We start from the raw sequence: 24,268 nt of genomic DNA on the forward strand, positions 1-24,268 counted from the left end.
ATCAAATCAAGGGCTTAAATGGAGAATTGATAAGTTTTGAGAGTTAATTGAGCTTGGAATTAATTTAATTAATCAAAACAAGGGTTTAATTGGATTATTGATAAGTTTTGAGACTTAATTGAGCTTGTAATTAATTGAATTAATGAAATCAGGGACTTAATTGAAAACATACCAAAGTTTGGGGTTAATTGGGGGCAAAATTGCAACAGATTAGAGTCCAAGGACTATTTTGTAAAATGCACTGAAATGCAGGGGTCCAATTAAAGTTTATCCAGGGGTTTGCTTACGAAAATTTCAAAACTTAAGGACCAAAACGCAAATGGCCATTAACAATCGAACGACGTCGTTTCAAAGAGAACCGTTCGTCTTCTTCCGCTCACCAAACCAGAGAAACGGACGCCCCTGCCATCACTACTCCTGCAATAGCGGTCCTGAGTCTTCATTACCAAGGGAAACGCATGCCATTCTCCGACTATAAAGCCAGAGAAGGGATGCGCACGTGGGACGGAGAAAAAAAAAGCCACGAACGGCAGGGAACAAGAAACACAGAGACGAAAAAAACCCAGGAGCAGAGGGAACAAAAGGAAGAAAACAGAGAGCTAAACCCAGCTTTGGTTTAGTCTCAGAATTCAAGCATAATATACAAATAAAAAAAACAGAGAAAAGACGATACAAAAACACAGGGAGACGGAGAGGGAAAAAACAGTGAAGAGGAAGAAGAAAACAGAGGGGAGGCACTGGACTGAGGAAAGAAGCAAAAGGAAAACAGAAGGGAAAGTCATACGCAGACGAGAGTAAAACCACTGCGCTGCAAGCCTCCTCGCCATCTCCAGAAGCAGGTAAGCCCGTTCTCTTCCATTCACTGTCGTTTTAAATTGTTTAGTTTGCAAGAACTGTGTGAAGGTAATTTAATTACCTTCGCACAGTTGATGCACGTGTGAAATTGCTTCACGCGTGCATCTGACTTAGCCCAGTCGGGTCTAGCCCAGCCCATATGAGCTGAACTGAGCCCAGCCCAAAAAATAAAATAAATAAAGTAAAATAAAAATAAAAATAAAAATAAAAAAATAGAAAGTGTAGAAATAGAAATTTTACATGTCTTAGAAAAAATGTATTTTAACCATTTATTCACTGATATCAGGATTAGAAATTAAAAAAATATATATATATACTGATTTTTTTTTAGCTGGAATTTTTACCAACGCCAGAGTTGGAATTATTCGTGGTAGAATATTTACCAACGCCAGAGTTGAAAGTATTCGAGATCGAATATTCACTGACGCCAGAGTCAGGAATATTATAAACAAATCATTATAGCATAAACTAATAAATGTTTAGCAATTTAAGACAAAACCAGCAATGCAGTCTGCCTCAGACAGAACGTTTAAGATGTGATAATATCTTCCATTTTACGTAACCAGTCTCGTACCATAGAATCTCTGTTGACTAGTTAGGGTTTCTAGTGACCATAATACTAGGTGCCGACTCTTTAAACGAGACATTTTCCCTTAAAAGAACAAGATGCCAGAAATCTGTTCTTTCCTTTGTAAAAATTTTAAGGCCGCCGTGATGTCGAATTTGCATTTAGGTCCTTCAAATGTGCAATTGAGTTTTCAATATTGTCGAAGATCTAGTTTGTTCTGTCTACCCCTCATTTATGCATATAGATCCCTCTTCAATTTGTTCTTGTCATCCAAGTCGCTTGTGTTCCTGTATATTTTTTATTTTTCAACTTTTTTTATTAAAAAAATGATAATTTTGGAGGAATCTAAAATTAAGTTAAGATAATTTTGATGCATTTACAAGTGAAAAATACTTTAAATTAAAAACAACTACTATTATAATATCAAATACTACGCTTGGAATATCAATTTGGTATATTGTATCCTTGAACTATTGTTTATTAAATAAATTAAGGCATGCAATCAACTTTGACCGCTGAGACTGACAGTCAAACTTTGATCATGAATCCAAAATGCTATAGATAATATTGTTTTGAAGTAATTCAATTTTTCTAACAAAATAATTAGAAAAGACAAACACGAAGATACTTTTTTCAGTGTTGTTTTTTTTACAATTCGAAGAGAGAAACAATATTGATTTAAAAATCCTTTTGTTTTTTCGTTAAAATTCATCCGAACAGTTAAAAAGAACAAATACCGGCTGATGCATGATTTGTATTTTTCTAATTATTATTTTTTTGTAAAAATACATCAAATTGTTTTAAAATAGAATTATTTATAGCATTTAGAGATTGTCTTCTAATCTTAAATTTAATCGACATACTTCATTTCTCTAATAAATAATAGTTTGGGGATATATACAATAAATCACAATGATGATTTAGACCTTATTTGCCACGTCCCAATGATATAGTGGTAAAATACACCATCAAAGAACACAATAATCAAGGGTAAATCAACCACAAATTAAAAATACAATTTCCTCATTCTTTTTTAAATCAGAAAATCAATGTTGTCTACTGTAGGAGTGACAAGTGTCAGCTAGAAGAGCTCTTATGTTCTAAAACTATTCATGCAAGTTGCCCAGTGGATTATTAGGGCAAATTTGTTTTAGAAAAATACTACACCATCCATATTCATGAATGGCAATGGCACTTTGGCAATTCAAAGACCAAGTAATAGTAAAGATTTTTCTCTCAGTTTCTCTCTCCGCCGTACATTTCATAATCTTTTCATACAATTTAATTCTCTGAGGGATGTCGGCACTTGATGACACCCTTCATAATCGTTTCTGCCACTTGATTTGAAGCCTCCAAAAAACATTCCGGCACACTTAACCTCAAGTATAGTGTTCGGAAATGTAGCTTATATTGTTTTATAAAATATTTTTAATTTAGAAATATGTTAAAATAATATATTTTTATTTTTAAAAAGATATTTTTGATATGAATATATTAAAATAATTTTAAAAATATTAAAAAAATTTAAAATTTTAAAACACAAAAACAAAAGAAAAAAATCATACTCCCATGGTGGGTCCAAAATTCCGTGCGAGTTACGGACCACGAACCCAATCTTGAGGAACCTAGTAACTCCCATAAGCAGTACCATAATGCCACGTGTCATGGCATGTGTTGCCATGCAACTACTACAAAACCCCATATCTTTGCTCACAAAATATTCAGTCATTTCCAAACTTGGCATATAGTCATATACGTACCTTAGACGGACTTCACTTGCTAATCATGTAAGTTGTTGATTTTTTTAAAATTTTTACATGTTTGTTTGTTTGTTTGTGATATTGCTAGCAATTGTTTTTGAGATTTTTAACGAATTGGTTTTCCTAGGATTACAAAACAAAATATCAAAGTCTAGAGATTTTCTTGCTGGTTTTTTTTTTTTTTTTGGTTCACTAAGGTTGTATTGTAAGGTGGCTAGTGCCATGTATTTTGATCATTTCTTGGCCGTATTGTCACCATTTCTTACTTCTTTGTTATTCATTCGGGTTAAATTTCTGAGCTTGGTCAATTCGAGCATTTTTTAGAGGCACCCCAGAACATTTTTTTCCGTTTTTTTGGTTTCATGGCATGATCAACTTGGAAAGTTTAAAGAAATTAGAAGGGATTTTCTTTTTTAACTTTTTGGGGTTTGAATTTGCAGAGCAAGGGACGAGAACCATGGCAACCGTGACAGCTTCACATGTTGTGTCAAATAGCTCAAATGTGAGCAGCCATGGATCAGAAACAAAGGCAAGTTTGGGTCAAATTGGCTTAAGGAGCCAAAGCATGACCCACAGTGGTTTAAGGTCACTGAACATGACGGACAAGCTGCAAATGAGGACTCAAGCATTCGCTAGGAAGTCTGTGAAAAAAGCCTATGCCACTTGGAATCACACTTCAGGAAAAATTGTTTGTCTTCAAGGAGGAATGACTGTGGTCTTTGTTGGCATAGAGGTTGCTCCTTGGAGCAAAACTGGTGGTCTTGGTGATGTCATTGGTGGACTTCCTCCAGAAATGGCTGTAAGTATATAGGGTTTCTGATACTTAGTTTCCTCTTTGACAAAATGCCAGGCACGGCTTGGGTTTGAACAATTTTATTGTGCTATTGTTGTTCAGGCAAGAGGCCACCGGGTTATGACAATCTCTCCCCGATTTGACCAGTACAGAGATGCATGGGACACTTGTCTATCGGCTCAGGTAATTTGTCATAGTTTCGCTATGTTTAAGAGCTTCATCTTTACTTTGTGTCTGTGCCTGTTTCCTTGCCTGTGAAGATGGTAATGTTTGAGGTTGTTTACTCAAATGATGAACTTCTCATGTACAGATAAAGGTTGGAGACAGAATTGAAACTGTTCGTTACTTCCACTGCTACAAGCGTGGAGTTGATCGTGTGTTCGTGGATCATCCAATGTTCCTAGAGAAGGTTCAAAATTTTGCTGATTACTGATTCTGATGTCTAAGAATGTAGTTCTTGCAAATTCAGTTCAGATTACAAGAATAGGCTGTCTTTTTTGTTGTATGCGCTGTTTCTGATTCTAAAGTAACTGGACGTTTAAGGTATGGGGCAAAACTGGATCCAAAATCTATGGTCCTACAGCTGGAGAGGATTACCAGGATAATCAACTGCGGTTTAGCTTGTTCTGCCTGGTAAATATAATTTCCATCCCTTCTAATTTCCTATGCATTAATTTTCCAATTGTTCTTCATGCAAAAAGAATGGATAAAAGGGCAGGCATTCAGTTATCTAACTCAAAATCATTGCACCGGGAGAAAATATCACGACTTCAAAACTGGTGAATACATAAATTGTTTTTCATGTGCATCCTGTAGTTCGTATGCAGCTCAGTTAAAATGTTTAGTGACTTGCATTACAAATATAAACCAGCACCAAATCTTGCATGGCCTCACTTGTTAAGCTGTGTGGTAAGCTAGAAGCTGCATCATGGGTAGACATAATCAAAGCATGTGTCTTTTAGTATAAACTTTCACGCAAGTAGACCTGACTGCTTGCAAGTTCACTTATTCTACAAAATGATTAACAATGAGTTAAGAGAAATTTCAGAACATATTCATGTTATTTTCCATCCGCTAATGGTAGTTGATCAGCATCGGTGTTCCGATAATTGCTGGTATAGTGGATAGGCAAGTCAATAGTAAATGGATTCTTTTGATTGCTTTTCAGGCTGCTCTTGAAGCACCAAGGGTTCTGAGCTTGAACAGCAGCAAGCATTTTTCTGGACCATATGGTGTGTGCCTCTTTACAAAAATGTGAGACTTAATTTTCCTATGAAGAAATTTCTCCAATGATGTTATTTTCTCAATCAATGCAGGTGAGGATGTTGTCTTTGTTGCCAATGATTGGCACACAGCTCTCCTCCCATGTTACTTAAAATCAATGTACCAATCCAGGGGACTTTTCATGAATGCGAAGGTAATTTACCCGTTGAATTGAGACCTTCAGAGATATGCTTAGCTTGGATGTCCGATTGCACAGTTGCTGACATTGCTGTTGTTAATTCAATCATGACAGGTTGCCTTTTGCATCCATAACATTGCTTACCAGGGCCGATTTGCCTTCTCAGATTTCTCACTCCTCAATTTGCCAGATAGGTTCAAGAGCTCTTTTGACTTCATGGACTTGTGAGGATTTTGTTTTAGAAGCTGATGCTTTCAGATGACTAGAACCATAGTTTTATACAGGTTTGTGTGTCTCCTCCCTTTCCAAATACTGAGGGATTTTAATTGGGCAGGTATGACAAGCCTGTGAAGGGAAGGAAACTCAATTGGTTGAAGGCTGGTATATTGGAAGCCCAAATGGTTTTTACTGTGAGCCCTTACTATGCCCAGGAACTTGTTTCTGGAATTGAAAAGGGTATGGAATTGGATCACTGCATCCGTAAAACTGGCATTACTGGTATCATAAATGGTATGGATGTTCAAGAATGGAATCCTGCAACAGATAAATACACTAGCATCAAATATGATATCACAACTGTAAGTGCTTTATAACGGTTTTTAGCACCAAAGAATGCAAATCTGAAAGATAAAGACGGTGATTTGCGGGGTTTTTTTTATTCAGGTCTCCTATGCAAAGCCATTGTTGAAGGAAGCACTTCAAGCAGAAGTTGGATTGCCTGTTGACGGAGATATTCCTGTAATAGGCTTCATTGGTAGACTGGAAGAGCAAAAAGGTTCAGATATTCTTGCTTCTGCCATTCCAATGCTGGTTAAATATAATGTGCAGATAATAGTCCTTGTAAGTGTCAAAGTTCAACATTTTTTACTCCTATGTTATGCTGCTGTGATGCCAAAATGTTTGAGTTTAATGACGGGATCTGTTGTTTCCTTCAGGGAACTGGCAAAAAATACATGGAAAAGCAGATTGCCGAGCTCGAGAAAAAGTACCCTGACAAGGTCAGAGGAGTGGCATTGTTTAATGTCCCCTTGGCCCATATGATCATCGCTGGTGCTGACTTTATGATAATCCCCAGTAGATTTGAACCATGTGGCCTAATTCAGTTGCATGCTATGCGATATGGAACGGTATTGCCTTAAACATCTTCTTCTCTTTACGTAGCTACTATCTTAATTCACTCTACAACTTTAGCTTGTCTCGAATCTTCTAGCCAGTTGCTCTAGTCTTCTAGTGAAGGATGACAGTAATAACCGCTAAACTTTGCTGCAGGTGTGCATCGTTGCCTCCACTGGTGGACTTGTTGACACTGTCAAGGAGGGTTACACAGGATTCCACATGGGAGCCTTCAGTGTTGAGGTAAAAGCAAAGTGGCAATTACTTTCTTGATTTTTCTGTTTCCTCTACCCTTGATTCTAAAACAAGATATTTTGCAGTGTGATGCAGTTGATCCAGCAGATGTAGCTGCAGTAGTTAAGACTGTCGTAAGAGCTCTAGCAGTCTACGGCACTGCTGCCTTCAGAGAAATGATAAAGAATTGCATGTCCCAAGATCTTTCATGGAAGGTTAGTGACTAATGAGGATAGGGAGCTCCGTCTTTCCTGAAACAATTTTTATTTCCTGGGATCAAAAAAACGAAAAATGAATTTTGGTTTGATATATGCAGGGACCAGCCAGGCTGTGGGAGAAGATGCTGTTAAGCCTAAATGTTGCTGGGAGTGAAGCTGGCTCCGAAGGAGACGAGATTGCTCCACTTGCCAAGGAAAACGTTGCCACTCCTTGATCAACAGAGATAATATTTAATGGTTTCTATGGACTACATAAATGAATCACGATAAAGTCATACAATCTACTACACACTAACAGAGCTTGCTGGGATTCGAAGCTGTTTGGCAATCGTTGGCGTTTTGGAAGGCTGAATGGTGTTTGTGTCTCTGTAAAGAGAAGTCATAACTAAAATGTAAAGCTGGTTTGAGAAATCAGAAAAAGATTCCTCAGTTTTCCATGCTTTATGTGGCTAAATAAAGACTTCTTCTGATAAAGGTGCTTTCGTGTTGTGGATAGATCGATGCTGTCCACCACAGATGTCAGCTTGTAGATCTTTAGAAGTCTCTGTGAATTCAGTGCTTTAGTACTATAGCTAAACGTAGTTCTTCGTGTACAGAATTCTCTTTCTGAATGTATTGCAGAGTTCTGGATGAGCTGCAGAAAAAACCCTGGACTTGGCATGTGAATGCAAATAAAATTTTGCAGATAAATTATCCACTAATTCAACACAAGAACATGGCCTCTCAGCAAAATTTGGCAAACAAGCCACACACTTCCATTAAACAATCGAATATTCAGTCTGGTTAGGAGAGTTTTATTTGGTTTATATTTTTCCTACTTAGATTTAAACTCTTTTATAAACAACTTCATGTATTATAACTTCATGTATTATTTTATGAATAGAGATTGAGGTTAATACTATTGACTTCAGAAATTTTTTCAGAACATATAGTTCAGGATTTTCTCTATAGTTTTGGATTATTACCTTGGGGCCTGAGGACTCTTAAATCTATCCTTTATGTATATACCACTTGAAATCTCTGAGGAAGTTCTGCACATAACAAATTCTGTCACCTCCACTATCCATCATGAAAGACATTCTTCTTTCATGGCTTGGGAACTATATAAGATGAAGGAGCCATTCGATATGATAGCCGAGGCTTGAAGTGAGGCATTCATTGCCCCAGCCTTGTTGCTGTGATCATAGCCAGGAAGCTTTTCACTGTATACTTTAACAAGCATAGGAAGACGAGAATCCACTTCACTAAAATCAAACTGATTGCCAATAGCAATAGCAATTCCTTGGGTACTAGTTTGTCTGCTGGGGTTTAGGGTTCTGATAACACCTGCAAGCAATGAAGGGAACTCAGTTTAGTCAGCACAGCATCACACGAACATTCAGCTAAGCTGGTTTGCTATCAATAGAATTGCTTGTTTTCTCCTCTGGATTCTAGACTGCTCAGGTGCAGGAGGAACCATCCAAGTTCCTAAAAAAATACCCTTAAATTCCCATCTATTTTTCCTAAACTTTAACTTGAAACCTCCTGATACGAGAGATTCCGTGTTTCATGTCAACTGCTTGGGATGTTTATTTGAGCACAATAATTGTCAAATTCAAATGACTTGTCCACTGAAGTTTTATTAAGAGTCACGGGTGTTTTGGTGTGTAACAGAGGTTTTTTTTTTAAATGTTTTTTTAATTAGAAAATATATTAAAATAGTTTTTTTATTATATTTTAAAAATTATTTTTAATATTAGTACATCAAAACAGTCTAAAAACATAAAAAAATTAATTTAAAACAAAAAAAATTAATTTTTTTACATAAAAACAAACAATATCATATATTTGAAAAATAAAAAATTATAGCACTCCAAGGCAATACTAAGTTTAATCAAAGATTTTTTTTTAAAAAAACTAAAATTATTTATTTTTTAATAAAATTAAATCAAGTTTTAATCTGATTGATTAAATTATAGATTAACATGTTAAATTAACTAAATTTATTCAGTTAAATTTTACTCAATTTATTTTGAAACTTAGTCTATTCCAAATTTCAAATCGACAAGTCACTGAGTTAACGGTGGACTGATTTACTACCAATGATTAATACTTGAAGATAAACAACAACTACAATTCAATAAATAAAGCAGCCCTTTGAACATTATTGTCAATTAAAGCAACACATGGTAATGATACATAAGCAATCAAATAAAGAATTTAGTCAAGTTTACATGATTGATTGCATCACCATCACACACACACATATATATATATATATATATATATATATATATATATATATATATATATATATATATATATAGACACACACACACACATATATATATATATATAATGGTACGTATGAACTTGATGGCTACCCTTTTGTCTTCACTTAAATCATAAAAAGTTTTCGAATTCAATAATGTTCCTTAGACACATCATACCCTGTAATTTAAGAAGAATTATGATTTCCCATAACAATATTAAATGGAATTGTTTTTCTCAATAATATAGTATTTTTGTACTAGCTTTCATTTATTAAAATTAAATCTAATTTTAAATGAATTTAATGTTCTATTAAGCTGTCCAAATAATAATATAAGGTGTTTGGTGTGATTATGGGCTTGCCACGTAACTGTACGTACTTTGCTATCTACAATTATTTTTTTTTAAAAAAAAAAGACAAAAAAACAGAGGTATGCATGTGATGCCTGTCGGACAAACACTCAGTGGACTCCACAAAACTAATCAAGCCATTCCATTCCTTCACGAGATCAATCCAGATGCATTTATCAGGCACAGTAATAAAAACTTGAAAGTAAAAAATTTATATTTTTATAATTTTAGATTTGAGTTTTGTAGTTACTATATGATGTTACTGGAGACTTACATAATCATTAACTTAAAACTCATGGAATTAGTCGAGATACGTGCAACTTTGTCTAGACACCCACGATAATAAAAAAAAATACATTTGCCTTCACACTGGTTTTGGTGATATCCCAAATTATTCTCTAATCCTCAATTAGGTACCAAAACTTTTCTTATTTTTCAATAGAACCCCTTTATATAGACACGCGAGTGAGTGCTATTTGGTTTGAACCAACAACCATAATAAACCAAGTTTTCAACTTGGTTCATATTGAAGTTTAAATTCGACTATTTTGTAATTGAACAAAATTTTTATTTTTTTAATAGAAATTATTTTTAATCTGATTAATAAAATTTTAGATTCAGTTTCCATTGGGAATTAAATATGTTATTCATTCATTAAAAATATATAATCAACTTTTTCAGCATTTAATCGAATAACAATTAACACTAGCCTATCATATTCATGCATGCATGTTAAGCTTGTTTATCCAGATCACATATTTTATTTTAATTTTTATTTTGATTTTGATTTTTATTTTAATGATAAGAATATTTTTGGATCAGCTTTTACACATCTACCCAAAATCTTTTTGTTTCTAATGAAGTCATTCACTTTCCAGCTAATGTATTCACTGGGAAATGATTTTCTTCTAATTGTTTTTTTTAAAAAAAGATTTGAACTTGAACGATAACGCATGGTGTACATGTTCACTTATCAAGAGACAAAGCTCTTGAAAGTCTAAATTAAATATTTATACAAGAATCAAATCGATTAAAGAATTATTAACAAGTTAGAACCTAATTTAGGCAAGTTTTTGTTCGACAACTGAATTAATTGTGTGTTAGATGTTATAATAATTCTTGGAGCTGTGATTTAAAAAAAAATATGTAAATTATAGATTTTTATAATCAAGTTTTTTTTGAAAAAATTAATAAAATACTTTTAAGAGTGTATTTGGGAGTGCGGTAGCGGTTCTTTTTTAAAGTGTTTTTCATTCCAAAATATATTAAAATAATATTTTTTTATTTTTTAAAAATTATTTTTAATATCAACACATTAAAATATTTAAAAACATAAAAAAATATTAATTTAAAACAAAAAAAATTAATTTTTTTAAAACTCTTCCAAAACACAATAAACACAGTTTTCTCCGTAACTCACCGCACCACTAACTGAGCCAAGAACCAGTAAGTAATTTGAGGTTTCCTCTTTGAATTTCTCCCCTTCTAAATTCAATGATAAAGAATCTTTAACACTAAACACTGCGCCGCATATAAAACAAGCTGCATTCTTCCATTTTTATCTTATCTAAAGCCAATATTGCATGCTACTCTCTCCACACAAATAACCAGAAGCTAAAGATCCATTCTTTTCGCTCCCGGGATAGCGGCGTGATTGTTTTTATGTTAAAAATAAATTTTAAAAAGTAATAAATATATTTTTAAATAAAAAAATACTTTTTTAAAAAAATACTACCACAAATCCTAAACAATGTCTGGTCACTTACTCGCCAGTCCCATTGCTTATACAGTTTCATGCCATACCACCCTCAGTGTATTTCACTCACTGGTTAGGCCTATAATATCTAGATTTTTTTTGGGTTACTCTCAAAAAGACTGCTGTGGACTAGCTTCTTGCATCAAGATTTCAAGTCCCTTTTGAGCTTACTTGACCACTCTGCTGAAGAATGGAGTACTGTAGATTTTACTACTGTGCTTCACTTATCCTTTCCATTTCAGGTACTTTCTCTTAGATCCCATGTTTGTTTGAGGTTTCAACGTCTGTCTTGCTCTGAAATAAAAACTGAAGGTTGCGTCTTGATATGCAGGTTTGGTATTTCCTGTAATGGTGGGTTCTATTGGGATCAATTATGGTCAGATTGCTAACAATCTTCCAGCACCAGACAATGTAGTCCCTTTAGTGAAATCAATTGGGGCAACAAAAGTGAAACTTTATGATGCAGATCCAAGAGTGCTTAAAGCATTTGCTAATACAGGAGTGGAATTCATAGTTGGTCTTGGAAATGAGTACTTGTCAAAGATGAGAGATCCAGAAAAGGCACAGGCTTGGGTTAAAACAAATGTTCAAGCTTATTTACCAGCAACAAAAATCACTTGCATCACAATTGGCAATGAAGTCTTAACCTTTAATGACACAGGTCTTACAGACAACCTCATTCCTGCAATGCAGAACATTCACACAGCTTTAGTAAATTTGGGACTTGATAAGCAGGTCTCAGTTACTACAGCTCATTCTTTGGCAATTCTTGAAGTGTCTTATCCACCTTCAGCTGGATCTTTTCGAAAAGATCTTGTGGGGTGCATCACCCCCATATTGAATTTCCATGCCAAGACTAACTCGCCATTTTTAATCAATGCATATCCCTTTTTTGCATACAAGTCTAATCCCAAACAAATTTCTTTAGATTTTGTGCTGTTTCAGCCAAATCAAGGGATTGTTGATTCGAAAAGCAATTTCCATTATGATAACATGTTGTTTGCTCAAATTGATGCTGTGCATTCTGCATTAGCAAGTTTAGGATACAGTAAATTGCCAGTTCATATATCAGAAACTGGCTGGCCATCGAAAGGGGATGCAGATGAAGTAGGAGCAACCCTCGAAAATGCGAAGAAATATAATGGGAATTTGCTTAAGATTATTTGTCAAAGGAAGGGAACTCCAATGAGGCCTAATACAGATTTCAACATTTATGTTTTTGCTTTGTTTAATGAAAACATGAAACCTGGACCAGCTTCTGAGAGGAATTATGGGTTGTTTAAGCCTGATGGAACACCGGCATATTCGCTTGGAATTAGTGGAACAGATGCTGTTAGTGCTAACACCACCACCACCACTGGTGCTCCTGCGCCTCCGTCACCGGATAGTTCTTCAACTGGGTATTTGTCAATTTCTGCTGCTGTAAAGGTAAGTCCTTGCCTTCTTTGTGGTGCATTTACTTTTGACGTTTTTGTTGTTGTCTCGTGTACCTAACTTGAGAATGTGTCGTCTTTTGTGGCATGATTAAAGCATGAAGATAGAATGATGAAGCATGTTTCAACTTGAGTGGTTACTGTAGTTTTCATTTAATCTTGATAAGCTTTTAGTTTATCAGAATTAAATTGGCAATTCAAATCTTGTCTGGTCGCACTCACAGTGAAGTTTGTTATCAATGGAGTTGTCATTGACTGGGACATGGGACTAATTTAAGCCTCTGAATTAAACATTGATGGGGACAATTAGTTGAACAAATGTTGTCATCTCACATGAGTAGATTAGATGAGAAAAACCCTATAGATAACAATAACAAGTTAAACATGCTTAAAGTAGGTTTGTTGGCATTAGTTATGATTGATGCATTTCGATCAGATGCGCTTCTTACGCGCTACGACACATGAATAAGATCATGCAGAGACCATATGCAGAAGCTGATTCTGACATGTTGATATAAAATGTTAGCAAGCCATTCAATCCAATTGCTTTCAACCTGGTCATGTCTAGTTTTACTACGAGTCAAATAATCATGTCTCTATTTTCTCATTGTGAAATAGCAAGTGACGGCGAATGAATGTAATTTCAGAAACTGCAGATTGTTTTTAGGGTTTTCTGTGAAATGGGAGTGTTAATTCATTGATTAACATCTTGGTGTTGTCTGTTATTTCAGGAAAGATGTTGTAGTTGCATAGGCCAACTGTTGTTTCCACTGCTGTTGTTGAACTACTTGGCCTTTAGACTAGCATTTTGAACTGTGTTTTGCTTTGGAAGCCCTTGATAAAAAAGAATCAGCCGTTGAAGCAAAAATGGATGGAAAGAAGGGATTTGGAGAGAGAAGGAGGCAGCTTCTTAGCTTAAAGGAAAGGTGAAGTTCAGTTCTATTCCTTTTGCTTGTACACTGCAAAATGCAAAGCATCATTCTTTACCATTATTAGTAGACTACCACCGCCAAGTGCTCAGTGAATTCCATTCCCAATGAGCCTTAATAGCTCCTCAGTTGGGCCCTTTAGCACCCACTTTTATTGATATTTTCGATTAGTTTTTACTGCCACAAAGGGCCATCTTGTTGGTAGGAATTTCCCGTGGACCATTATATCCTGACCAGTTGGGCCCTTCACTGCCCACTTCATTATTGATAATTGGTGCGGTTGGTGGGGGTGGACAACTCATAGGCATGGCTGGTTATGAGGGTTGCTTTCACTCTTTTTAGCTGGCAATGCCTTTCAACTTTTTGTTCTCTTGTCTTTTGCAGGGGATGTTTTCATATCTCTAATAATTTAAGTTTGCTGATGGAGAGTTTGATAGATCAAGCGAGAGTGGATTGCATCTGTTGCTTGTGATAGATTACTGATTAATTTGCTGTAGTTGTTTCTACTTTATTTAGTGTGAATGAGATTTTATTCTCTCTCTTTTTCACTCCAAGGATCCTACTATTAGCCCTCATATATTCAGCATCCTTATAGTTTAAGACCCACAAAAGATTCCGTATCATTTGAATTTCAGCCATTAATCCAGATTTTCTAAGCTAATTATCAAATCATCATTTTGAAAGAGAGTAGTTTTTCGGTTTGTCTAGATCAACTAAAATGACGTACGACCTACCGAGTCTACTTGATTTAAAAGCAAACCCGGTCCCAGTTCAACAGATCACCGAGTTGAGTTGATCCACAAGGTTGATACCCATGCATCAAGTGCAGGCAGGTTGGAGAGGCTCTTTAAAATCTTTATCATCGTGAGCCCTTCATATCCCTCTTTATTACCTGATACCCTAAAATGCAAGATTAGGACAACATTATCAACGATCCACAAATTAAGTAAAGTTTTAAGGTTTTTTAAGGAAGATAAAAATGGATAATACAATCTAAGGGTGACAAATACATCAGGGTATTCTTATTCAGATTCAAATCCCCTCAATCTAATTGTGTACTACACTATCAATCTAAACCGATGATTGTATACCATGTTTGATAGAAACCACAAGGCATGGTGTCCTCTAATTTTGTAATCCAGTCACTAGGAGGGGAGTCTAGGGTGCGAAAATGCAAGAAGGCAAGAGAAAATGGCTGGCCCCAGCCCAACATTCATAAGAGGACCGATAAGAGCAGCCGCATTTAGAACCAAAATCTCTCCCCAAAAATTAATATTAATACATTATTAACTAATTGCCTGCCACTTCTTTTCCTTGCAATACATGAATAGAGATTCTTCTACTGGTACCTTACAGGGTTGTTTGGCAAAATTATATCACCACAAAGCTGGCTGATCGGCTTGATCTTTAATGCATATGCTCCAAACTACCAAGCTATAGCATAGCAGAATGCACCGAGCCATAGCATTTTAAAGACCTGCATGAGCTTGTGATGTCTCTCCCAATTCGGCCTTCGATTCAGTCTTAACCCTTCGGTAGAATAAGACATAAGCAGCTGAGGTCTTGATGTCAGCTTCATTGACTGGAGAAACTCGACTATCGTCGAAACTGTACCATCTATTATCATCAATCAACTGCAAGGTTGGTGAACAAAACAACTTGGACCTCAGAAAATCAGCCTCCAAATTCGACACAGATATTATAACTAATCATGCATGATGAACCCATTAGGTATTTCTAGGAACTCCTAGAGTAGTATGAGAGGTCTAAAATGATTGCACTACATGACAACTGCTGCACTAAAACCTCGGATTGATAATTCATAAAGGCCCGAGTATTTGTTTACCTTGGCAAATGCAGTATAGTGCCCACCACCTAGACCACCATAATGGTTGCTGATGGCATATAACTCATACGTGTATGATTGTCCATCCTTTTGTTTCACATATTTGCTCAAATCAAGATTGTGAACGGGGAAATCCACAAAAGTATCCAGTTTGTTCTTCAGGTATCTGCTGTATGAGAACCGTTTCAAGTGAAAAACAAGAATATCTGGCAACATCCACAGGTCCAGTTTCTTGGTGGCTTGCCTATGTTCTTTACAACTAGGACAATACCTGCATCAAAATGAAATGCATCGTCATAAATATAGTATGATGTGCTTTTGCTTGGTATCCAAAGCAATATCTCACAGGAAATGTAGAAAAAAATTTTGTTTTTAAGAAACCATCATACCACATGTCATCAGGCCCTAAAGGTTCTTCTGTCAAGAATGCCTCCAGGCACGAAAATAAAGAGACAGCTTCCTGCCGGGTTTTCTTTGCTCTATAGCCAGTCTTGTGATAAACCTCTGGGAGATCCTTTAGATTGCTGGAATCGTATAATTTCTGTTCTTTCTCAGTCCACTCAAAGACAACCTTTATACGATTCCCAGATTTTATGACAGAATCCTTAAATATTGGCTTGCAGCTTAAATACCGATCATCAGTCAAAAAGAGCTGGAAAGGCAATTCCTGGCTAGATGTACCCTCTAGTTCTGTGTTGCCCATGGATTGGTCCCTAGGTTCACATTGACCATTGCAGCCACTTGATGTCTCACCATTAGCCTCCAAAAGAAAACCATTCTCTTCGCCACTATGAGCCATAGTAGAGGCACATGCTCGTTTCAAAGGCGAGAGCAGTCTGGAAGCAGCCAAATAGATATCAGCTCCACTTGGTGAGTCATCGTCCATATAAGTTATCAGAGGTGTGCCAAAATACTTCCCAACATTGCCCTTCAGTATATCTGGAGTGCACCTGTGAAACCAATGCATAAGACTTCATCTCAAAGAAGTGAAAGAAACGAAGAATATAAAGAAGGAATAAACAGTCAAGCAAGGCACCCAGCATATCCCTGTCTATCCTCTATTGGACCCATTTCCCTTTTGGAAGAAATTATCCTCTTATCAGTTCAAAATTATGGTGTGAATCAAATACTATTTGCCCACAATTATTTTCTTACCAATGACATGCAACACATTACATACAGCCAATTATGTTATGAATGATCATTACCATTGCAAATAATCATACTCATATATAACTCAGTGACAAAACTACTAACAAGTAACAATGATATACATTGCACAGTTCTCCAATAAAAAACCAACAGCAAGAAATCTGCAGAAGTTACTTACTTATCCCTATGAACAATCTCCAGCTTCTTTCTTCCTGCCCCTTTTCCACAAAACCGATAGGCCACAATATGGTCTTCATCCTTTATAGAGACCAATGGTTCAAAAGGATTTTCCAACATCCTATAAATCTTGTGATCATATACCTATGACAAGCAAAGGTCTGACACCTTAGCCTCTTAATGGAATAATTGAAGAAAATAAAGTTCAAGAGAAAACTTCTTACTTCTGCCAGCAGAAGGCTTTCTCCACTTTTCAAACCGCATGCAGAGTCCAGTGCTTGACCAAGATCTCTACAATTACCATGTTTCAGCACTGAAACAGTGCAAGGCATTGGAAGACCACTTCCATCACCATGAAACACTGTTACTGTCATTATCCGAGTGACAGTTGAAGGCAGTGGCAAAGACAAGTACATGAAGGGATCAAAAGTAATTGAAATTTTACTGCAAATTGGGCAAACCAGCGTCGACTTATATTGACCCTGAGAATTATTTTCCAACATATACAAAATGTCAGCAACTGAAAACATGAATTCATACTAGATTTTGTGTTCAGTAAAGCAAATCATATAGTACATGACATTGCTGGGTCCTAGTATGACAATAAAGGAAGCCAAACTTTGACACACAAAACTGAGATACTCATCTATAACAATACCATGAGCCGCTTGCTCATCATCAATTAAAGTAAACAAATTGAATACTAAATGATTATTAAATATCACAAGCAATGAATTCCATTCTTAAACAGGTTTGGATTTTGGAAGTCTTGCCCTAAGTCCTTACTAATCAGGATGTTCGCATGGAAGCTGGTACTTCTAGTTTTAAAGTTGAGCATAGATAGCATAAAACAAAGGAGGTAAATAATGTTGAAGTATCTAAGATCACTGTGTAATGAGGACCTTACAACTAGATTTTACAACAACCAACCCTCAACCCCAAACTAGCTGGGAATATTACAAGACGAGCTCATCTATGAAAAAATTATTCAACCTTATTATGCAAACCATGGAAACAGATAAAAATATAACACTTCCTTACTTGACAAACATCCACAATAACTGAGTCATTCCGAGTCTTGTGATTTCTCCAACACTCGTCTGCAACTTCCTCGTCTGGTTCACCACTCCAATCCTTCATTTCAATATAAGGCTTTTGCTTGACACGATTCAAATCTTCATGCAGCCCATCCAGCAAAAAGGCAAGAAGTTCCTAAAACAAAAGGATCCCATGAACAATGGAAATCATGATAATATCAACAACACCAATCATCATTCTGAAGAACAAAAAACACAATAGTGCTAAGGATCCATCGTACCAGAATATTTATTGACAGAAAGATGCAAATTAGAAGCATCATATGTCTTACTGTCGTCATCAGTCCATGAGTCTAGATTATTGTATAAGTCACTTAACACATTATATCATCAAGAAGGCAGAGTTCCAAATACGCGAGTGGAAATTTATGAAGGTCAATATTCACTCATTCCTTCGTTTGATCAACAAAATGACAAGCAAACACTTGGGCTAGGAATATTTGCAGGTGCTATTACAGCACTTCTTTATAAGTGTGGTCCAGTTTTAACTAGAGTTGCACTATCAAAGGTGAGATTCAGACTTGAGACCTCACCCCTCCACTTATGCAAGAGTAACACTGAGATACACCTACAAGCTCATTGGTAACTAACAGAGCATTTAAAAATTGAATTATACTACTAATATTGCTGCTGTAGAGTAACAAGTAGAAATCACAGAGTACTAACTTGAGAATCATGTTGATTATAACCACTGAATTGAGGAGCAAATAGCGCTAGTTTTCCCTTAAACACACGTGGTGCAATCGCGGTCCGGCCTGAGGACCACAGTTTCCTCAACAAGTCACCAAATGCAAGTGCAAGTTCACCCTACACGGCTACAACATAAGTTAGCAAAAGTGCAAAACATATAGCCAGTGTTCTTCAAAAAGTCTATATGGAATAGCCATAAGATGACAATAACTAAGCAAAGCCACCTACATGCATTCCTAAAGGATTCTGTGTGTTGATTTCCTCAGAGTAATCTTGCAAGAAATATTCAACAAGTTGGGGTGTGTGGAGTAAGCATTGTAAAGCACTGTTCATAAAGCAAGTATTTCCCATATTCTGCAGTCCTGCCAAACCTCCCTTTTCTACTCTCCTAACAGAGCTATGCACACCAAATCCGTCGTCCATATCTTTGAATGATGAGTTTACGGCACTTCCTGGCCATAAGTTCAAGCTATAACTACTTGAGTGACCATTTGACATGGCAGGCCCTCCTGCAATCGACATGGGGGACCTTGGAGGTTCCAAGGCTACCAATGCTAACTCATTCCCTGTTGAATCCTTTCCAGATTGAGAAGGAGAACTATCAACTTTCAGCTCCAAAAGAATCTGCAAAAGGAAGAGGATGCATCAACCACAGTGATGTGGGACAAGAGCAAAATCACCAAAAGAGGAATTTAAGTAGAATAGAAACCAAAATCACCAACAAGAGAGACTCTTGAAGGGACCAAATCAAGAGGGACACACTTGATCTTGAAGGGACCAAATCAAGAGACACGCTCAATCTTTACAAAACAAACCAAGAGAGATGCACTCAATCTTGAAGAAAACTTAGTTTGTTTTTCAACTATTAACTTAATTGACTGTCTAGGTCATTATTTATGCACCAAACCAAATAAAATAGGAAATCCTAACAAGTCTAAATTGAATAAGGAAGCTAAAATTCTAATTTAACTACTAAATAATAAATACTAATATTCCTAAATAATAAAATCTAGACTAGCCATACAATATTAAAATTCTTAAATAAATAAATATTGATTCATATTGAGTTTGGTAAGAAGTCTGTAAGATAATGTTTTCCCCTTTACGAAAGCTGCAACTAGGAATTAAGATATTGAGTTTGGTAATAGTTGGACTTTCTAGAGCCTAGTTAGAACAACCGAGTCAGGTTCTACAACTGTTAACATCTCTAGGAAATCAAATTGGAGCAGATGAAATTACTACAAGTCCATGGTCAATGATAATTTTCTGATGGAATGAAAATCAGAAGCATTATTAACATGATGGCTTAAACATTTTAACAAAAACTAAAGCATTTTCTCATATGCATAATTCCTCACAAGATTACAGACCTCTTGATCCATCTGCAAGTGTAACTCCTCCAAGGTTTGGTTTGAAATGCTCAACTGTGAACTCTTTTGCTTATTGAAGAAGTCCCATATAGAGGCCTGTCAATATGCATTAGAATCAGACAAATGGGAGAGATTAGCCATTCAGCATCCAAAAGGAAGTAAAAGTAAATCAAGCAAAAACCAAAACATAAAACAAACCTTTTCACGCTCTACTCCTCTAGCTGAGCAAACCTTCTCATATAACTCATGCAGAGAAGCCTAAAAAGGAAAGCAAATTAAAACCTGGATGGTATACAGTAAGTAACTTGAATCAAAGGGCATTGTCCAGTGTTCACTGTCATAATGTTTGACCAGTACATATAACAAATCCTCAAGACAAATCGATCGATACTCAGAAATTCTGAAAAATAAAATTCAAAGTTCAGAAACCCAGTTCTGTTTAGTCAGCATCATATCATAACCTTCAAAGCCAAAGCCTTAGCAGACCCTTATAAAACCAACAGTCCCTCGAACATATCTTCTATCAATAGAAAAACTTAATTAAATCCTCAATTTGATGCAACACAAGCGTTAAATTGCACTACCTTCATGTTTGTGCACCTATTCTATATGTCCGGTATAAAAGTTGATGCAATTAAACAGTTAACTTGCAACAATATGAAATATCAGAGAAATTACCCAAATAAAAAGAAATTTGACAATCTAGTGAACCAATGAGCTGAAGACTCACATATGCAAAGCTGTTATCCAATGAACATTTAAACACATCAATATTTCTTTATATATGACAAAAATGATATTTCATGAAAATAGAAACTTGTTGAACAGAATCAGCTTAAATTTTTTGAGACAGAGATAAAAACAAGAAGAAAATGACAATACCTTTTTGCTTATCTGTATAGTTGATTCACTGTCATCTCTGGAGTCAATTAACTTGAGGCAAAGTGGATAAACCTCCACGTTGAACTGCTTTTTATTAAAAACACCCTGAGAGATCATCTTTCTTGGTAACGCTGGTCCTCCTTTGTACCTAAAAGACAGAATGATAGAATATATCAATAGTACCAGGGCACAAAGACAAACAGTAGTTTTAAAATATATGCAAAAGTGTGTGTGGGTGTGTGTGTAAGAGAGAGAGAGAGAGATTCATGTTTAAATTTTAAACAATTATGCTCATTTAAAATTTTTGCATCCATTCAGATCAATCACTAAATTACATGGAGATTAAATTAGAGTGTTTCCAAATAAACTAGATAGAGAAAAGAAGCGCTGTATCCATTCACTACAATGATTAAGATATATAATGCTTTCAAACAAACTTCCAAATTAAATGCAATCCTGCAACTACAAATGTCAACGCCAGATATTAACATAGACTAACGCCATCATAATTTTGCAAATGTCAAATCCCAAGCCATCAGATGATGAGACCATAACACACATATACCTTATCAAATTCCTACTTTACAAGTTTTTTATTCAACCACTACAATAAAAAAGCTAAGCCATTGGGCAGCAAGATCATAATACATATAAACTCATATCAAGAGTCAAGATCCCTATCTTAGCAACTGGGATTCAATCACTAACAGTAACAATCAATCCAAGTCAGCATAATTGTAAAATGAACTGCTTTTTTTATTTTGGCAGTTGGAACAATCAATTCAACAAGGAAAGAAATAGGAAAACCTCCTTACCACTGGACAAGCTTCTCCCAAACTTTCTTAGGAACTAATACATAGTCCCTTCCTTCCAACAGCGTTCTAACAAGCTCTAGCTCATCACCCTCATTACTACTTCTGCCCTCAATTATATCAGAGTTATCAATTGGACCAGGCCTTTCAACATCCAAATCTTGAGGCTCGGAAGATTTCCCATTATCCAAGTTGTCAACACCACCACGACCAACATAACTCTCCCATTTTGAGAACCACCTAAACATCAAAAGAAAACCCAATTACAGCCATGCAGATCCTTTTATTGACAAATGGATTCAATTATTAAAACGTGAAAAAGGATCACATTATTATGGTAAGCATCTATCACATCCCTCAGGGCAATAACACCGTACCCTCATCTAGCATAGCCTAATTGTATCTAAACAGGCCACATGTTGTAAAACAGTAACTAGGAAAAGTAAAAAATAGACCAAACCACAACACATGCACAAAACCTCAGCCCACTTAAATTACAGTGGCATGAGACTCTCAGGCAATAACACAACACGCACACCATATTTAGCTTGCCTAGCTATCCTAATAATTAAAAAAAGTCAATTTCTATTTTAACCCAATCATTCAAAGAATCTCTTAAACTACATGCCTTACTTACCAATCAAGCATAATTGACGCACCTTTCCGTGAAATATAACAATCATAGCAAACAGGGTTTTTCTTTTTTTTAGGATAAAAATAACCCAACTATTTGAAAGAAACTATCAAAACACATGCATTCCTAACACACCATCCATTATCAGCAAAATCCCCATAAAATTTGTCAATTACAACAGATGCACAAATCTGATTTAAAATAAGATTAAAAAAAAACACTTAACTCACCGCCCCTTGTTCAAAAAAAAAAAAAACACGAGTAGATACAAAAGTTAAAAGCCACAACAACCACACACAAGTCATGTTGACCGCCTAATTAGCACAGCTGTAGCTAGAACTAATTAATCATTGCAAAAGGTGTTTTTTCTTCAATTTGGATAAAAAGATAATCCAATTATTTAAAAAATCTCTTAAAACACATTCCTTACTTACCCAATCAAGTAAAATTATCATCCAAATTACCAAACATTCGACAGTTGCAAAAAATCTCATCAGAATTACTTCAAAACCCACTTCCTCCATTTCAAAAACCAAAAAATCTCTACCACCATAATTAGCTAAAAAAGTCCCACAAAATTCAAGAAAACCTAATCAAATCAAGAACGAAAAAAATTACCTAGAAGAAACAACAAAATACAAATTCCCTTCTTTCAAATCACGTTCAGCTTCACGATTCAATTCCTCAACGATCTGCTTCTCTTCTTCAGGTGTACACGGCAAGCAACTTCCTTCACCTCCACCTCCTCCTCCGTTCTCCATTAAACACCTTGAGTCAATCATCGTCATAATTTCTGTCTTAATCACACTCTACATTCCAATAATCAAACCCAAATTAGTTATCAAACAAAAAAACCTCACAAAAATCAATAAATCAAATTCGGATTTCGATTACTCCTTACTGTGATTTTCAGTTTCGTGGAAATCAAATTGCCGATTTGAAAGACTGTAATTTTTTCTACTTTTGGGGAAATTTTAAAAATCGAGAGAGAGAAGGGAAGAAACCCTAGATTTTAAGGGTTTGATTTTTGGTTATGGAGAAAATCATTTATAATAGCAAGAATTTAGAGAGAGAAAGCTAGAGAGAGAAGTACCGTCTTTCCAACGATCTTGTCTTTTTTTTAAAAGCTTCAGCCTGCCACACAGACCGTTTTATAAAAGAAATAAAAATAAAAACATATTGACTAGTAGATTTTGAGAAAAATATATTTTAGTCTATCTTGATTCACAATTATTACACTTTAGTTATTGTAGATTATGATTTTTCAATGTTACCCCTAGAGTTTCTTTTGAATGGCTAGTCGAGGATTCTGAATGCTTGTTTTTTCCGGCTGGTTGGTGCATTTTTCCTTTTGTTGAGATGGATACTTGATAATGAATAATGGACACAAGTCTCCCTTTAAAACTTGTCCGGGCTAATTTGAGGCTAGAATCTCTAAAGATATCAAAGGATCTAATCTTGCCACATGTCAAGAGATTAGAGAATAAAATAGTTAGAATGTTATTAGTATTGTTAGACAGTTAAGAAAGTCAGTTAGCTTTGGTTAGATAACATAAACAAGCTTCTAACCATAGTTTGATATAAAAAAAATGTGAGTGTTAGTAAAAACAACAAGAAAGAAATTATACAGGAGCTTTTCTTCTTTCTCTGTTCAGCAGAAATTCTCTATGTTTCTCTTCATTTCTCTTATTGCCTATGTGAAAATTTTGTTATCTTAACATAGTATCAGAGCACATGGATTCTTGATCTTGTGATCTTCTGCTTCTGCATTCTCTAATTTTTGTCTCTGTTTCTGGCATTATTATCTCCTTATTCAAGCAATTCTTTCGTATTAGTTGATTTATCTATTATTTGTTTGATATATTGTCAAACTGAAAATTCTTCTTTAAATCTTCAACTTTCTGCAAGATTCTTCCTTCGCAATCTTTGATTCTCTTCTTTTCTAC

General features: G+C 35.5%; 3 protein-coding genes and 1 long non-coding RNA gene across 6 annotated transcripts; 2 read left to right on the forward strand and 2 right to left on the reverse strand.

The window, feature by feature from the left end:
* The first annotated feature begins 3,146 nt into the window (after positions 1-3,146).
* On the forward strand, positions 3,147-7,644 carry LOC7455034 (granule-bound starch synthase 1, chloroplastic/amyloplastic). Its single transcript, XM_006377829.3, has 14 exons — positions 3,147-3,210; positions 3,624-3,982; positions 4,079-4,159; positions 4,287-4,385; positions 4,520-4,609; positions 5,145-5,208; positions 5,293-5,393; positions 5,493-5,602; positions 5,713-5,956; positions 6,042-6,218; positions 6,314-6,505; positions 6,648-6,734; positions 6,812-6,940; positions 7,042-7,644. The coding sequence occupies exons 2-14, from the start codon at positions 3,641-3,643 to the stop codon at positions 7,156-7,158; spliced, it is 1,833 nt and encodes a 610-aa protein (XP_006377891.2). The 5' UTR covers positions 3,147-3,210; positions 3,624-3,640; the 3' UTR covers positions 7,159-7,644.
* LOC112329159 (uncharacterized) lies at positions 4,916-6,504 on the reverse strand. Its single transcript, XR_002984640.2, has 2 exons — positions 6,368-6,504; positions 4,916-5,912 (listed from the first exon to the last, which is right to left on the reverse strand). It is a non-coding gene; the product is annotated as an uncharacterized LOC112329159 (long non-coding RNA).
* Positions 7,645-11,288: 3,644 nt separating the features above from the next.
* Positions 11,289-14,210, forward strand: LOC7455035 (glucan endo-1,3-beta-glucosidase 11). 2 transcript variants are annotated; one of them, XR_002976823.2, is made up of 4 exons: positions 11,290-11,542; positions 11,632-12,728; positions 13,465-13,659; positions 14,047-14,210. XR_002976823.2 is itself a non-coding variant. In XM_024581490.2 (3 exons), the coding sequence occupies exons 1-3, from the start codon at positions 11,491-11,493 to the stop codon at positions 13,543-13,545; spliced, it is 1,230 nt and encodes a 409-aa protein (XP_024437258.1). In that variant the 5' UTR covers positions 11,289-11,490; the 3' UTR covers positions 13,546-14,210. The 2 variants fall into 2 exon arrangements, 1 of the variants encoding a protein (XP_024437258.1); XM_024581490.2 differs by having other exon boundaries at positions 11,289-11,542; positions 13,465-14,210.
* Positions 14,211-14,845: 635 nt separating this feature from the next.
* LOC7489085 (ubiquitin carboxyl-terminal hydrolase 9) lies at positions 14,846-23,462 on the reverse strand. 2 transcript variants are annotated; one of them, XM_052445704.1, is made up of 14 exons: positions 23,416-23,462; positions 22,941-23,131; positions 21,692-21,928; positions 20,877-21,024; positions 20,193-20,252; positions 19,995-20,090; positions 18,853-19,248; positions 18,601-18,741; positions 17,879-18,049; positions 17,062-17,319; positions 16,839-16,981; positions 15,898-16,458; positions 15,509-15,779; positions 14,846-15,296 (listed from the first exon to the last, which is right to left on the reverse strand). In XM_052445704.1, exons 2-14 carry the CDS (start codon positions 23,108-23,110, stop codon positions 15,132-15,134), a joined length of 2,817 nt encoding a protein of 938 aa, XP_052301664.1. In that variant the 5' UTR covers positions 23,111-23,131; positions 23,416-23,462; the 3' UTR covers positions 14,846-15,131. The 2 variants fall into 2 exon arrangements, with proteins under 2 accessions (XP_052301664.1, XP_002317669.4); XM_002317633.4 differs by having other exon boundaries at positions 23,224-23,447.
* Positions 23,463-24,268: the final 806 nt, after the last annotated feature.

The sequence above is a fragment of the Populus trichocarpa genome, chromosome 11 (genome assembly GCF_000002775.5).
Source record: "Populus trichocarpa isolate Nisqually-1 chromosome 11, P.trichocarpa_v4.1, whole genome shotgun sequence".
Taxonomy (NCBI): domain Eukaryota; kingdom Viridiplantae; phylum Streptophyta; class Magnoliopsida; order Malpighiales; family Salicaceae; genus Populus; species Populus trichocarpa.

What these genes read in the sequence shown, in the direction of transcription:
- LOC7455034 (XM_006377829.3), top strand. Translation starts at nt 3,641, where the DNA reads ATGGCAACCGTGACAGCTTCACATGTTGTGTCAAATAGCTCAAATGTG. An exon ending in ACACTTGTCTATCGGCTCAG is followed by an intron (nt 4,160 to 4,286) that starts GTAATTTGTCAT and finishes TCTCATGTACAG; the next exon opens with ATAAAGGTTGGAGACAGAAT. An exon ending in GACTTTTCATGAATGCGAAG is followed by an intron (nt 5,394 to 5,492) that starts GTAATTTACCCG and finishes CAATCATGACAG; the next exon opens with GTTGCCTTTTGCATCCATAA.
- LOC7455035 (XM_024581490.2), top strand. Translation starts at nt 11,491, where the DNA reads ATGGAGTACTGTAGATTTTACTACTGTGCTTCACTTATCCTTTCCATT. An exon ending in ACTTATCCTTTCCATTTCAG is followed by an intron (nt 11,543 to 11,631) that starts GTACTTTCTCTT and finishes CTTGATATGCAG; the next exon opens with GTTTGGTATTTCCTGTAATG. An exon ending in CAATTTCTGCTGCTGTAAAG is followed by an intron (nt 12,729 to 13,464) that starts GTAAGTCCTTGC and finishes CTGTTATTTCAG; the next exon opens with GAAAGATGTTGTAGTTGCAT.
- LOC7489085 (XM_052445704.1), bottom strand. Translation starts at nt 23,110, where the DNA reads ATGACGATGATTGACTCAAGGTGTTTAATGGAGAACGGAGGAGGAGGT. An exon ending in GAGGAGTAGAGCGTGAAAAG is followed by an intron (nt 20,091 to 20,192) that starts GTTTGTTTTATG and finishes GCATATTGACAG; the next exon opens with GCCTCTATATGGGACTTCTT. An exon ending in ATAATCAACATGATTCTCAA is followed by an intron (nt 18,050 to 18,600) that starts GTTAGTACTCTG and finishes CTTTTGTTTTAG; the next exon opens with GAACTTCTTGCCTTTTTGCT.